Here is a 14,777-nt window from a genome sequence, read left to right on the forward strand (position 1 = left end):
GTCCCGAAATAGTCCCGAAACGTAAGTTGAATTGTCCCGAACCCAAATTCTACTGTCCTCGGGACACGGGACATGGTTAATTTCGAGGCCTGCTGGGGTAAAGATAAGGGTTTACATAACATAATGAACTAGAGTTTGGCAATCCCATACCTTCGCCGAATGGTGTTAACCTGTATAAAAAGATGTGGTTGAAAGGTGTGTTATGGATTGAATACAAAGATCCCATTTTACTTACAGACTTGTCGAGTTTATCTAGGCTATTGCCCTGGTCCGATAGAGGGCTATAGTATGCACCAATCATTAGCAGTTTCTTTCCTGCAAGTTGTGTCCAAAGGATCTCACAGTCTGTGTCTAGATCGGGTCTGTGAGTGACAATCAAATCATCCTTGTCAGCCTGCAATACACCACCTCCAGGGTCAGTTTGTCTTTACGGTGTGCTATGATCATGTAGTTGTCAGGGAATACTAAGTCTTGTATCTCTCTGCTTCTATATGTCTTGATTGAGCCATAAGTCTGTGCCCGCTGTCATAGATTGTATCTGGTTTGTACGTGTCAATTACAGTCACCAGTTCAGCTTTTTGTTTCAAACACTCTGGCTGTTTGCCAGCAGGATTTTACCTTTGGTTTTTTTGGAGGCCACGACCCCTCATGTTAGGGTTACCATGCTTGGATATAAGTGGGGTGGATGTAGCTGGTGGGATGTCATTTGCGCTATAGGGCATATACCAGAGTCAGACTTGCCAATAGGAAGTAATGCTTTAATGCACTGAAACAAGGGCTCAGAAAAGTACATGTACTTACTTACATTGCAAGCCCCCCAAATTCTTATGCACCAGAAAGCCACAGCTGTCTACTTTAGAATCATGCAAAGAAAACAGATAATTGACCAGCTCGATCGCTCGGGACAGCTGACAGAAGAAAACAAACCTCAACTTTGACCTACTTCTAGGCTGGAATAGTCCACTCAGAGCATGTGAAACCAAACCACTAAGATATCTCCTTACGCCAACTTAACTACTGAAACGTACAAATTTTGACCGAACTGGGAAAGCTTAGACCCTACCTGTTCCTTCCAGCCCAAAAGTCTCCAAAATGAACCAAAATTAAAAAAAAAAAGGGTTTTCAAAAGTTTAGTTAGGGACTAATCTTGTGTTCGCATTTTTTGCACTCCACTGCGTAACTCAACAATGACGTCAGCCATATAATATCTTGTTAGTGTAGCGTCCTGCACTGACAGGCAAGTTTAGGCAATTTGTGTTAACAACCCACTCACGTAAAACAAAATGAAATTGATAAAGTTTTAACAGAAATGTGGTAAACCAAAGTTACATGTAGGTTTACAAACTTTTTGTCCGGTTAGGTTTAGTGTGCATGATGTGGTTAACTGGAGGCTGTGTCTGTACAGGTGCTGGAGCTACTGTGGAACTCAGACTCTACTGTGCTGGCTGTCTGGCTGGAGGAACTCCCAGTACAAACTGAGCTGGAGGGCAAGCCGTTCACACCCAGTACATATGGTCAGCTTCTGCAATTCAGAACCAATATGATACCAATACCATGCTGTAAATGACAATAGCACTGGCATTGCAAGTTGTTAACCAAAAATTAAGGCTATTGATGTTGGTACTGTCTTCATGTACGTACATTGCAGTTGTTCTAAAAGATGTTCTAGAGCTTCAGATGAGTGCCATACATGTAGGGGAAAATTTACCTTAAAGGTTGATAAGTGAAAGTTAATCATGATCATTACATAAGATAAAGCAGATATTGACTTTCCTATCTTAACAGCAAAAAGAGCTTCACAAAAAAATACTGTCAATAGATAGTTATGAAGCATAAATTATGAGGCTAAAGCACCATCATTTAACACATGTGTCCTTTCTAATCCTATAACAGTCTTATTTCTCTCTTTTTCTACCCAGTTCAACTATGGACAGTCAGCAACTACCACTGGTACCTCAAACAGAGTCTCCACTTTGGGAAGAACATGGCAGACAAACCTGCAGCTGTTGTCTGGGATGCTGAACATCCCAACAGGTGTGTTTTATAAATTACCCGGACATGTGTAGGTAATAATACAATTATACACGATGCCATGTCTTCTTGTGCTGTCACAGACTCTGCTGGTCGCACATGTATCTCTAGCCCTTTGGAGACCAACATGTTTAGTTGCAGTGTCTAACTTGTTCTGGATACAGACCTAGAGTTAGACACCAGTATAGCAGAACAGATTACTAGTACCATGACCTCTGGCATGTAGAATATACCTGGATTTTACATGTTTGTTTGTTTATTTTATTTCCAGGGGAATCATGTCGCCAGCTGGTGATTTTCATGGAGCCCTGGTTGTTTACATTAAATTCAAACAAGGTTGCAAGAAATACCAAAACATGCGAACTACAAATTGATATAAAACTGGAGTAACTTAGATAACATAAGCATGATATCATGTAACCAAATAAGTGCCTTGACATAATGTACTAATAACAAAACATAATGGAATGAAATCGGGTTGAAATCAAGATGGTCATTGAACATGTTTTGTAGATTACACCTGGTGTGCAGTGGCGGGCAGTATGTGATGTATGAATGGACATGGGTCACCAACAGGAGTGATGGGAGGACAGCTCAGGACAACTCATATGTTGCTGTTATTGATGGCGGTAAGATGGGTTTAATTTTTGTCTGCCACAATGGTTTAAAGTGGCTGGCAGCAAAATTCCCACCCTTTTCTTGTATTACCCTGATTAAGAAAAGATTGAGGAAAGTTTACATGAGCTAGATCTGCCAGCTGAATAAACCAATCCTGCCTGTCCATTAAAGTGCATAAGACACCAAAATATAACATTTTGAAATTCTTATTATCTGAAATAGGAGTAGCATCATTCAAGGAATATAAACATTTAAAACAAATACTTACCCTTCTGATGTTATCTAACATTAAACCATCAGAAACCATACTTCCATGGATCCAGCTCTTTATTCTTATCTGATCTTCTCACCAGGTGATTACATTAATCAGTGACTAATGCCCACTCATGACGTCACAAGGAACACGGCAGCCAGTTCAGAACCTTACACCACGGCTTGCAAAAAACATTATTTGATGAGCAAACAGTGCTTGATTATCATGATAACATTCAATTAAAGGACATGACAATATATTTTGTTTGCTTGTAAAAAATTAATGATGTTCTTTCCAAGCCACAGTGCAAAGTTCTAAACCGGCTGTCATGTTCATTGTGACGCCATGGGGGGTAAAGTCACTGATTTAAATGTAATTACCTGGTGGGAAGAATCAAAAGCTGGATGTGTATGATGTTTTGATGATCCGTTGTTCAATAACATCCAAAGTGTTAATATTTTGTGGAAATTTCTATGTTGTTTAACAATAGTGTTATGGTTTATATAATTTCAGGAAATTCTTAATCTTGACGTCATTGGTGTCTTATGCACTTTAAAATAAGAGAGTGGGTTCATCTCAGTCAAAGTTTCTGTCTGTATTTGACAATGTATGTTTTGACTGAGGAAGAATGGCCAGTCGAATTGGTCTATAGAGAAAAGGTAGACTGAGAAGAGTCATGGGAAGTCATATCAAACTCAATTGTGGTCTTCATAAAGATTTTCTATTCAGAGACAAAAGAAGCTACTCTGGGTCTGCAATGGAAGTATATTGTTCTTTGTAGTGCTAACAAATTTAAGGATAACCCTCTTTCTCCTTACTTCTGTTAAGAAAATATTTTTCATCGTTTTGAATGTTATTATGATTATAGTTAGTTGAGGGGAAGTTGGGGTCTTTCTATAGTGGAGTTGAGCAGTCTTATGTTTTGCAGACAAAGTGCTGCTGACTCCATTTCGCCAGGTGGTTATCCCACCCCCGATGAGTGCCTACAGCCTACAGCTGCCGGTACCTGTCAACCAGGTGGCATTCTCACCAACTCCTGGGGTCAACGACCTGGCAGCTGTGCTGACTGATGGGACTGTCGTCTTTTACACACTGAAGTTACAGCAGCCAGGTACAGAGAGAATACACCAAAACTACTTAGAATTTTCTTGTTTTTCCTATTTTCTTATGGACAGAAAATATTTCTTGTAGGGTATTAATAATAATTTCAAAAATAAAATGAGGAAAACAATAAATGGCATTGCCAAGGAGAATCATTGTCCCTAAATTAAACAAGAACTAATTTCCAACTACATAGTAGTAGTATCCAGTATTAGATTATACTGCTGCGGGGTTCCCTGACACAGGGATAGGCAGCAGTCGGCCAGTCTTCACACAGCGCCTCCAAGCGGCTCCGTCCAGCGGGTCCACGTTGGTGAGGCCGCACTCTTTGATGTCCTTCTTGACACACTCACTCCAAGATTTCTTTGGTCTACCACGACCTCTGTTACCGGGTAACTGCAGTTTTGTGATGGAGTTGATGGAGCCAATAGCTCTTTCCACATGTCCGTACCACCGCAGACGACGTGACCGCAGCACTGAGGAAATGTCTGCGATGCCCAGTTTTGAATGTAGACTAGCACATGTACAGCCAAACTTGCCCAGGTGACCACCTCTACAAGCCAACCACCTGGCCATGGCGACCGCATTTTCTTGTTCCCAAAAATTTTCCCCATAAGTGCAAGAATTAAGTGGTCTGCCCAAGGCAAGTACGTGTGCAACATGACCGCGACTGGAACTGATGATGACTGCCTCATTTTCTGACATTGGATTTTTCTACTTATGATGGAAAAGTTCTTAAGACCTTGACGGACAAAAATCTATGGTCTGGCATAGATTCATCGTAAAGTGTTTCAAAAACATTTACAAAGATTTGTGATTTATATCAAATACTTTTTGATGTCGTGACCAGCATAATCTAATTCACTATTCGTAACATTGCTTCAAGCTTCTGGCAAATGGTCATGTTGCAGGAACATGCGCGCAAAATGTCTATTTTTGCATGGGGAGGGAGTGAGATGAAAAATTATGCTGTACAGTCAAACTTGCCTACATTTGTAGGTGACCACCTTTTCAAGGCGACCACCTGGCCATGGCGACCGCTTTTTCTTGGTCCCGAAAATGGTACCCATAGGCACAAGCTTTAAGCGGGGTGTCCCTGTGGTGTAGTGGTCTGCGCTTCTGTCACTTACCACATCTGGTTCAAATTATGAGGAGCTAGAAGGCCCGAGTTCGCACCCGGGTAGGACACGTCTGGACAAGAGGCGCATTGAGTCATACCAAAGACTTTATAGAAATGGAACATACTTCTGAAACAGTAAGTTAAACACACTCCACTGCCAGTGGACTAGCCCCCTGCTGCAGTGATTGCACCTCAGTGTGGCCCAGGGCTATGAAACGGAGATGGGCACTGCCTATACACCTTATGTGGGAGGATTTTAACTATTTAACTTAACAAGCATTAAGTGGCCTGCCCAAGATGACCACCTGTCCAACATGACCGCAACTGCCACAAATCGGGACCGCACAGGGCCCAATCCCTGTCCATGACGACCGCCTCATTTTCAAGCATGGGGCGACAGCGGATTTTGCTGCCTATGACTGAAATGTTTTAAAGACCTTTATGGACAAAAATCTATGGATGACATTGATTCATCCATCAAGTGTTTTCATGAAGCGTTTTCAAAGATAACTGAATTATACAAAATACTTATCGATGTTGTGCCCACTAACCTGTATTCGTAACGTTTATGCTGTATTCGTAACGTTACCTCAAACTGCTGGTTTTGTTTGAACTTTTAAATTATCAAAATGATTACGTAGCACATAGCGTTAAAAAGTCAGATGTCACAGAAATCACTATCCATTTTATTGGTATTTTTATCAAGAAGCCGTCTGTGTCTAACTGAATACCGGCGAAAAATGACTTTGTAGTGAGCAAAACTTGTCAGGAAGACATGTTGTTGGTCCGGGCTGTTGCCATTTTGGTAATGTTATCGCTGAATGTGAGCATTTAACGTTATAATGTTACCGTTATCGATGAAAATTAAGATTCTTATTTTCTTTTTACTTTGATGTATGTCACAAACCTTCATTGGGTGCTTCTTGCTTGTGATCACTGATGCTGTACGTTCTGCTGCACTTTTAACTTTCAATGCGGTCGTGAGCTAGTGGGCGATATCACAACGTTCTGTCTTTATCATTCATTCAACATATTGACATTTTTTTGCCCATTTTATCCAGCGGTTGGCGCCCAAAAGAAGGCTGACGTCTGTGGTCCACTTCATAGCCAAATATGTGATGTGTTGATTAAAGATGATCGCTATTTCAGTTTATGTTCTGTTTGGATTTGGCTTACAAAGCCTATGATTGACGGGCTTCTAGCTGTTCATGATCTGTGGGCAGGAGCACCACTTCCCGGCCGCCACCTTGCTGGGTGGCAGTGGGTACCCATGACTGTTATTAAGAACTACAGGTTAATGATGGCATTCTTGACTGTTTAAAGACTGCTGACTTGAATGACATAATCTGGAAGGTGGTACATGTACCATGATCTGATAGTCTTTGGAAATAAAGGAGCAGGTGGTAGTCAGATCTTGATCTATGACGATGGCAGGTGATAGACCAGGCTGTTCCTAGTTCGTGTAGATGAGGAAAGCCCCTTGGTGGCAAGCGGCATTGGGGAGGCTACGATGCTGTTTATGATCTTGTAGAATTCTGTAAATGCGTTCAAGTTTGTGTGGTTTCGATTTCACGCAAGGGAGAAATTGGAGTGTTCTCAGTGGTTTTAAGTTTGCGTTTGAGACAATATTAGACAAGGGGGTATAGGGCAAAAATTTGCTGCGGTTTTGCGTTCACAGCGAAGAGCTTACCGCATTAAAAACGCAAACATAAAACCACCACAAACATTTCTGCATTTACTGTATGTGGAGCCGTGTCTCCTCTCTACGAGCAGGGACCAGTCAAGTGTTTGCATGCTGGTTACGTCTCGATTGGCGTCGGTAGCGATGAAGAACAAAGCGTGCTGCTCATCTCTGCAAGGCCTCCACCAGGTTCTGGATGTTACTCTGGGTGAAAGGATCCCTCACAGTCTGACAGTATTCCAGTATCAGCCGCTCTAGGTTCCTTTGTATGCTTGCCTTGACCTGGGGTTTCTGTGTGTCTAAGGAAGCTGATTGTGTTGTTGGCTTTAGAAGACACCCAATCTATTTGCAGGTCCCAGCAGAGGTCCCAGATATGGGGACTCCGAGATATATTGTACTTGACAGAACTGATGTGCTTAAAAGTATGCCCATGTAGGGAGTAGTCATAGAAAACTGGGTTCATCTTGCGGACGATGGTAAGGACTACATCATCCACTTAGCTCCCCATACTGTCAAAGTGTTGAGGTCACCCTGGAGTTTCCACGAATCTCCTAGGCTTGAAATTTTGAGTCATATACAATAGTCATGTAGTATCGTTAACGAAGAGGTTGGTGGTGGAATTTGAAGCGTCGGTGATGTCATTTACAGTCAAACCTGTATTAGCGGTCACCTTTGCATAGCGGCCACCTGCCCATAGTGGTCACTTTTTGTCGGTCCCTTGGATTTTTCCCATTGACATAAGCATTAAGAATTAGGCTATTGCGGCCACCTGTCCAACGCGGTCGCGGCCAGACGATTTTCAGTCCCACGAGTACAGTAACACTGTCGGTAACGGTCACGGCGCGCCGGTAGAAGCCGCATCGCCACCGCACGCCGGGTTCAAAATCTTCATTTTTTCACGCAGTTATCAAATTTATGTGGACTCAACTGGATAGGATGATAATGAAGAAAACCAGAATGTTTTATCTTTGTTAGAAAATCCATGATTTGACGCGAAGTCAGTATAATTTTCTTCACATGGCTTGCGTTTGTACATCGTAGCAAAATTGACCATTTCTTTGCATTTCGACTGGACAAATATTACGGCAGCTTTTTGGAAAATACAACCCGCACATATAGCTGATGCGGTAAGTTCGGGAAATGTTTGAATGCCGGCCCAATATCCATTTTCCCCGGTGCTCAAAGTCAAAACGTGTTCCACGCGATTTTCAAAATGGCGCTGATAGTCAGCAGCACAAAGGTCAACGGAAGACATTACTGTCTCAGAGGTATAATGCGCTAAATTTATTTTGCTACAAAGTATCACTGAGGATAATTACTTTACCAAAAGCTTCAAAAGAAATATGAATAACATTAATATGATGTAAAATTTGGGCTATTGCAATTTTCTGAAAAGGACAAAGCCATCAAAAGAGCGACCTTCTTCTGAGTACCCTATTAGCATAATGGTAGAAGCTGATAATGACAAGCGGGAAGCGAAACAACAACAGACTATTATATAAAGGAAAACTTTCGCCACGATTTTATGTTTCAAAACGGTCGCGAACGAACAGTAAGTGGCAACTGAGCAACATGTATTTTGTTCTTAACTAACTAGGTGGCATTTTGCTGCGAAGGACTTTGTTTCATATTAGGATTAAAACTCGTTGGTGACGCGTGTGCCTGCAGCGAAGCAGTCGCGAAGGATCAAGAGTAGAGTATGGCGATGCTGGTCTGTACAGACATGAAGCCCGAGCAAGCCATGGATTTTGGAGTTGGCAGATACAATAATTCTTTTTTCAACCCCATAATAGAAGTAAAAGAACAACAGTCGAATTTCTAAAATGTGACTTACCTATGCAATGTTTACATGTGTACTGTACGGTGAATAAATGTATCTCAGTGGGTACTGAAAATATGTCACTCGTGGTCAAATAATCAACATTTTCTCCATAGCGGCCACCTGTCCTTAGCGGCCAGTTTTGGCCAGTCCCTTGAGTGACCGCTATAGACAGGTTTGACTGTATGTAGTACAGTAAGTACACAAATATTAAATATGGCCAGAGCAGTGACCCCTGTGGGACCCCTGAGATAATATCCAGTTTACTGGAGATTGACGACCACTGACTGGGTGGGATGATGAAGGTAATCGTCCAACCAGTCTCTGGTTTGTGGTTCAATGCCATACCCCTGCAGCTTACGAATAAGGTGTTCATGACCCACCTTATCAAAAGCTTTTAATTAGAGAAGTCAAGTATACAGGTGTCTGTCTGGAAGCCTTCTTGCGTGTTGCATGCAACATCGTGGACAGACTCTAGGAGTTACAGATCGGATTCTGTTCTGTAGCAGATAGAATTATGATTGTTGGTATGTTGGGAGTATTGTGACGACTGCTTATCCTTCACTTTACTGTGGTCCAATTCCAAACATCGTTCACAAAGAAAGGTCGGAGATGTTGAAGTCCTTTGTTAGCTTTAAGAGAAGCATTTAAGAAGTGAGTCTGCCCTGGTCGCAGCCAGGCCAAGACTGACTTAAAGTTACTTTTTTATTCAGGTCAACAACTTTGGTCAATCAAGGTCTGAGACTTGAAGTTCTTCAGAAATTGGTGTCCACTGTCTGTCTTCTCTGCAATCTTAGTGTTACGCTGATTAAAACACTTCCTTTGCTGGTCATGCCAATGGAAACCTTCCTTGGCTGTGCGCTCTGAACCAATTAATGACCCATTTCCTTGGCTATCCCCAAATGTCCTTGGAGTTGAATGACCTTGTCTTTCAATTCACCTCCTCAGTGTTAAGGTAAATGCAATTAAATACAAATGTATGTATATTAAACCTACATCAAATCATTTTTATATCTATCATCATTCCGTCCCACAAGTGAACACTGAGTGAAACTGTGTATTTCGGATTTGTGCTTTCTGCTGTGCGTTGCTGTTCAACCTTCCTTTGACTTTAAATGGTGTGATCCCTGAGTGACCAGACCTATGATATAAAGTAAAGTAGAATCATTCCTATCTTTCACACCACAGGCGTGCTTTAGTAAGACATCTTTTATTCAGCCTGTCATCAGGCCAGGTTTTGCCGTGTTGCTTCAGATCAGTACACCGATGTTTAATGAACTTAGTCTAAGACTAGCAGAATCTCCTCCTCCTGGTACGGTGAAGATTCCACTGGAGTAATCGTAGGAGTGATGACCTTCTCTACATGTTCCCAGTACTAATAGGCTTTCCTCAAGTCACGTTGAACCAAGGAGGTTAAAAAAGGGCCTTCATGGTTGAACCAGGCGTTTAAGCTTCAGACCTAGGAACTTGGCCTCTGAAGACAAAGGTCCGTTCTTTTGCTAGCTGCATGTATGCATGCTTTGTTTCCACTCTAGTTTTACGCTTCAGATCAGAGTTGATCCAGGGGTATTGGGGTTAGTCATGCCTCGTGGATGTAGGTGTTAACTCCGGCAATGAGCCCTTTCTTCAGGATAGTCCATAGCTGGTTGATGTTGCATGATGGTTCAGCAGCCCGTACTTTGTTGTTTAGTTCATTGGCAGTCCCTGAAGCCATGCAGTTAGCTTTCAATTGGTATCAGGGCTCTAGCCAGCCTTAATTTTTTTTCCATAAGCCTCAATTTTTCTATAAACCTATCGTTTTTTCTATAAACATATCGAGCGGCGAAGCCGCAAGACGTCGCGCTGAGGCACGGCAATCCTAGGGGGTCTGGTGTTATGCTCCCCTGGGAAAGTTTGAAATCTTGACCCTCTGAAATGTTCTCCAGCATTTTAAGGGGGAAGTCTTTTGCTGGTGAGACGAGTCATCTCTTTTGTTGAAAAATTATGTAGGCCTTCATTGTATACAATCGGCAAAGAAATGAAATATAGCACCACAAAACTTTATTATTTATTTGCCTACGACAAATAAACACAGAAGTCTAACGTGTGAAGTCGGCAAAAATAAAACATTTTCTACACCTGTCCCGTTTGGGCCCTGTACTAAAATATAATAGGGAATTAGACACCCTACTTTAGACAGAACACCCTAAAGACGTCCAATGTTTTCCTCTCGTGTTTTCCCGGTCATTTTCTCGGGTAACTTCCACTGAATTTGATCAAAATTCGTTGATTCAAGCCTTCGTCACAACAAATATTAATTTTCAATAAAACCTCTCAGATTCGCGCTTCAGGTCAAATCTCATGAACCGTGAGACTTTCATGTCATTGGTCAGTTTTCCGTGACGCGGCGTGAACGGGGCTGTTATTGGTGGAATATCTGATTCTGATGTCTCAATACCAGTTTCGCGGGAAGAAAGTGCATGAAACGCAGTGTTTACAAAAAAAAGGAAAGCCTGATAACTACCGGAGTACATGTATTTCGGAATTTTTTTGCTTTTCCGGTAGCTATAACTGACGGTGAACCAGGGAAAACAAAGGAAGAAGACAAGTCAGACCGATGCGACCGCACACGGGGGCACACGACACTGATTTTCCCTCGGCTCACCAACTCACTAGTAACCATGGCACCTCTGTTTGTCAGCTACATGTAGCTTGGGTCGTCTGATTTTTGTCCGTCAAGGTTTACAGATTGGTTTTGAATTTTATCCGTAACACGCTGGCTAATTTAATCCAAGGCCGTAAACCCACCCCGAGCAGGCTAAGCTGTTTGGGCGGGCGGGCATCACTCCCAGCGCCATAGAGATATCGGGAGCCCCCGATGGTACTGTGTATAATCCAGGCTAGTAGCACTTAGACAAGGGTGGGCAAAAGACAGAACTAAAATTTTCATGGTGGTTTTTGAATTGGATATTCATAAAACTGCGAACATAAAACCACCATTAGAATTTCTCCGTTTACTGTAGATGAGGATTTTACTCCAATGGGATTTGCCGTCTTCTGAATGGGTTCCCATCAAACCTATTTGGCGGGTTATTTGCACTAGTTTTATAACCTGCCCTTGTACACTACCAAAAATGCTCTTTCTTGTTTTTCTTGACACATTTGCAGAGGCAGAAGAGAGCCATGACACGAGTGTTTGTGTGAATGCTGCAGGAGGGACGGGATTCCAACCTGCTGTCCAAACGCATGTGCAGCATCGCAAAGTTGGGTATGTGAAATTACAAATGGGTGATCAATATTTTTTTTTACCTCTGACAGGCTCTGTATCAAGTAGATCGATGAAGTAATGTCCTGTATGTTTGTTTGATTGAATGTTTGCTCCATACAATGTAGTACAATGTAGGTTGAACTTCACAAAATGAAAGGACAAGTGCAAATTCTTCCTGGAGCAAGATAGACCAATCCTGGCTGACCATCAAATTAGCATTTTAACCGATAAGTTTTGTATTAAATTTTTTACTTTTTTTCTTTAAATTTACATCTGTCAGAACGTACAATTTGATCGATGAGAGTCGTATCAATTACGCAATGCTATTTGAAACTAGAAAGGCAACATTTCCAGGGGCAAATGCAACATGTATCGCCCATTTCCCTCCCCATACAAAAAGCTACTGTGGCATCGAGGCTAACATTTGTTGTATGTCTGCAATGTTGGTATTTGAATAAATTATTGAATTGAAGACCAGTCAGAAATGGATCTCTCCCAATTTGAAACCCTTATGCATGGATGGGGCTCTACCAGGCACCCATATTCATCATGACTGGACCATTAAAAAACACCTCCACCAAAAAAACTGGACCTTTTTGATAATCAACCAAGCCCAAAATTAAATTTTAAAAGATGTCCCCCTCATACAAGAATGGACTCTTCCAGCTGTGTATGGACCAACACGTGTCATGCAAATTTCAGAATGTAAGCAAGTAGAATCTTGCTGAAGATCTAGATTTCTCCTGCGGAAGAATTTCCGCAATCCGAGAGTCCACCAGAAAAAGTTTTCTTACTGAAGGCGTAGATTTTGAACCTTCTCAATTGCACATAACTTCAGTAGGATGCAGCATTAACAACACAAGGACAGGAGCCAGGGGGCAGTGAAGTTGTTCCTGTCTGCACCTGGCAGATTAGTGCTCCTAATTGAATTGACTATTTCAACCAATCAGGACGAGTTTAATAAATCCGTAAGTATGTTAAAAGGCGCTCTCTCATTGGCTGACCGAATTAGCCCACCTGGCTACCCACCTTCTAGGAATAAAGATGGGACCACATACAAATGTATGGCACAATGTACCCCCATAGTAAAATTCAGGTCATTTGGATGTATTTCCAGAGCACAGGAGGCCAAAATGTATGTTTTTGGTCAGAAAAACCTCAATAAAAACGTTTTAAAGGCATTTATCGAAAAATGGAGGTATGCACTTACTTTACCTGCATACCAAATTTCAGCTTATTTGGCCCAGGGACGACCGAGATGAGTCGATTTGAAGATTTGACAGTAGGAGGAGAAATAGTATGGGCGATACATGATTATATATTAACTTCGCAGAGTCTTACATGTAAAATATACTTTAGACGTAAAGGTTGTTTGAATGCATTAATCAATGGTTAAGGCCCCGATCATAATGCAAAAAATAAAACGGTTGGAATTATTTGTGAACATTAACGCTCTGAAACGGTTTTGCACCGTTTTATTCTGAACCTCCTCCCGATGTAGTCTGCAATGGTTCAGAATAGGTTTTGGGGAATTGTCATCATGAACGCAAAGGCGGCGTGAAACCGTTTTGCCTGAAGGGGTTTATGATGTCGTATACCAGGTATGTGGGCTCATAGTTCACGGCGCGGTAAATTGGATATTTTGGTCGCGTTTTTTAATCGTAAAATCTTGTTATGACCACCAACTCGAGTTCTAACTGGTCTACTGAGTCCTGATATACATTCTGGGAAATCAGAAGATCCAGAGGAAACTTGATTACATTGTATATCAGAATCAGGAGGTGTACGAAAAATTTTCAAGGTCATGAAGGAACCCAGCTTCAACAGGACATGTGCAGTAGTTCAGTGCCAATAGAAGACAACTTAAGTAGAACTCTTGGTTAGTGCAGAAAAGTGAAAGTTTTTAGCTGTCAATTGTAGAATATTTCGGCCGCGTTCGTAAAATCTTTTTGAGGCCCCCAGCTCAAGGCGGTGCAGGACCACAACAGACTTTGTATGATATGCATAATTATTTAATGTAAACCGTTCTGAGCATGGGTGCAAATTTGCATCCTGAACTCAAAATGAAAACCGTTTCAGGTCGGATTGTAGCCAGAAGGAATCAAACCGTTTTAATATTTGCATTATGAACGGGGCCTAAATGTAATCCCTATTTGTGTATTGCAGCCTCCAGTGTTGTATGTTACAACTGAAGTGGAGATGTCCCCAAACCTTCCATCACTTTGTGTGGCTTGCTGAGGACCAGCTGCTGACTGTTGCCTGGGACACATCATCATCCTCATCAGTCTTGTACCTCCTCGGGATACAGGAGGAACAGGCAACTCTCTTGTGAGGAAAACATCTTCAAAAAGAAAAAACAAGTTCAGAGCTCTGTCTGTCTGACTTAAGACAAGTGTATTAAGATAATGTGTATTAGGGGAGTCCTCACTAACTATTGTCACATTTTCTCACCTGCTGGGTTATGATGTTTCAAAGGGCATTGCCCACAGGAAAATGACGACAGTGATTTGGGATTTGGTGGGCATTGATAGAAGGCTTCATAGTCAACAGCACCCTCCTCTAGCATTGCTGAATCTCGCTCGGCAAATGCTCGGCAAACCCTGCCGGGAACAGCCCTGCTCTTTTGAACCAAGGTTTTGGGTATTGGTGGCGTCACCAGCAAACAGCTTTCAGCCAATCAGAGGATTGCCACAAGCTCGTTGTGTGGAAATCCGCAAAGGTCGCTGGGAAGCTATCAGCCAATCAGGTTACATGTGCGTCTTACATCGTTACTTTGCCCAAATCCGCAAAGGTCGCTGGGAATCTATCAGCCAATCAGGTTAAGTCTTACATTGCTACTTTGGCCAAATGAGGATATGTCATTAATTACTTAGAGCAACTAACGGCCATTTGTACCAAATAAGGCTA

At 42.0% G+C, this 14,777-nt stretch overlaps 1 protein-coding gene across 2 annotated transcripts in view; it reads left to right on the forward strand.

The window, feature by feature from the left end:
- Window positions 1–14,777, forward strand: part of LOC136426046 (elongator complex protein 1-like) — a 193,058-nt gene that overhangs the window by 27,291 nt on the left and 150,990 nt on the right. For both annotated transcript variants that reach the window (XM_066414980.1, XM_066414981.1), the window contains exons 10-15: window positions 1,406–1,514; window positions 1,920–2,034; window positions 2,545–2,660; window positions 3,831–4,013; window positions 11,771–11,870; window positions 14,037–14,198. In XM_066414980.1, coding sequence (XP_066271077.1) covers window positions 1,406–1,514; window positions 1,920–2,034; window positions 2,545–2,660; window positions 3,831–4,013; window positions 11,771–11,870; window positions 14,037–14,198 — 785 coding nt within the window. The remainder of the gene's footprint in view (window positions 1–1,405; window positions 1,515–1,919; window positions 2,035–2,544; window positions 2,661–3,830; window positions 4,014–11,770; window positions 11,871–14,036; window positions 14,199–14,777) is intronic.

The sequence above is a fragment of the Branchiostoma lanceolatum genome, chromosome 19 (assembly GCF_035083965.1).
Source record: "Branchiostoma lanceolatum isolate klBraLanc5 chromosome 19, klBraLanc5.hap2, whole genome shotgun sequence".
NCBI lineage: Eukaryota > Metazoa > Chordata > Leptocardii > Amphioxiformes > Branchiostomatidae > Branchiostoma > Branchiostoma lanceolatum.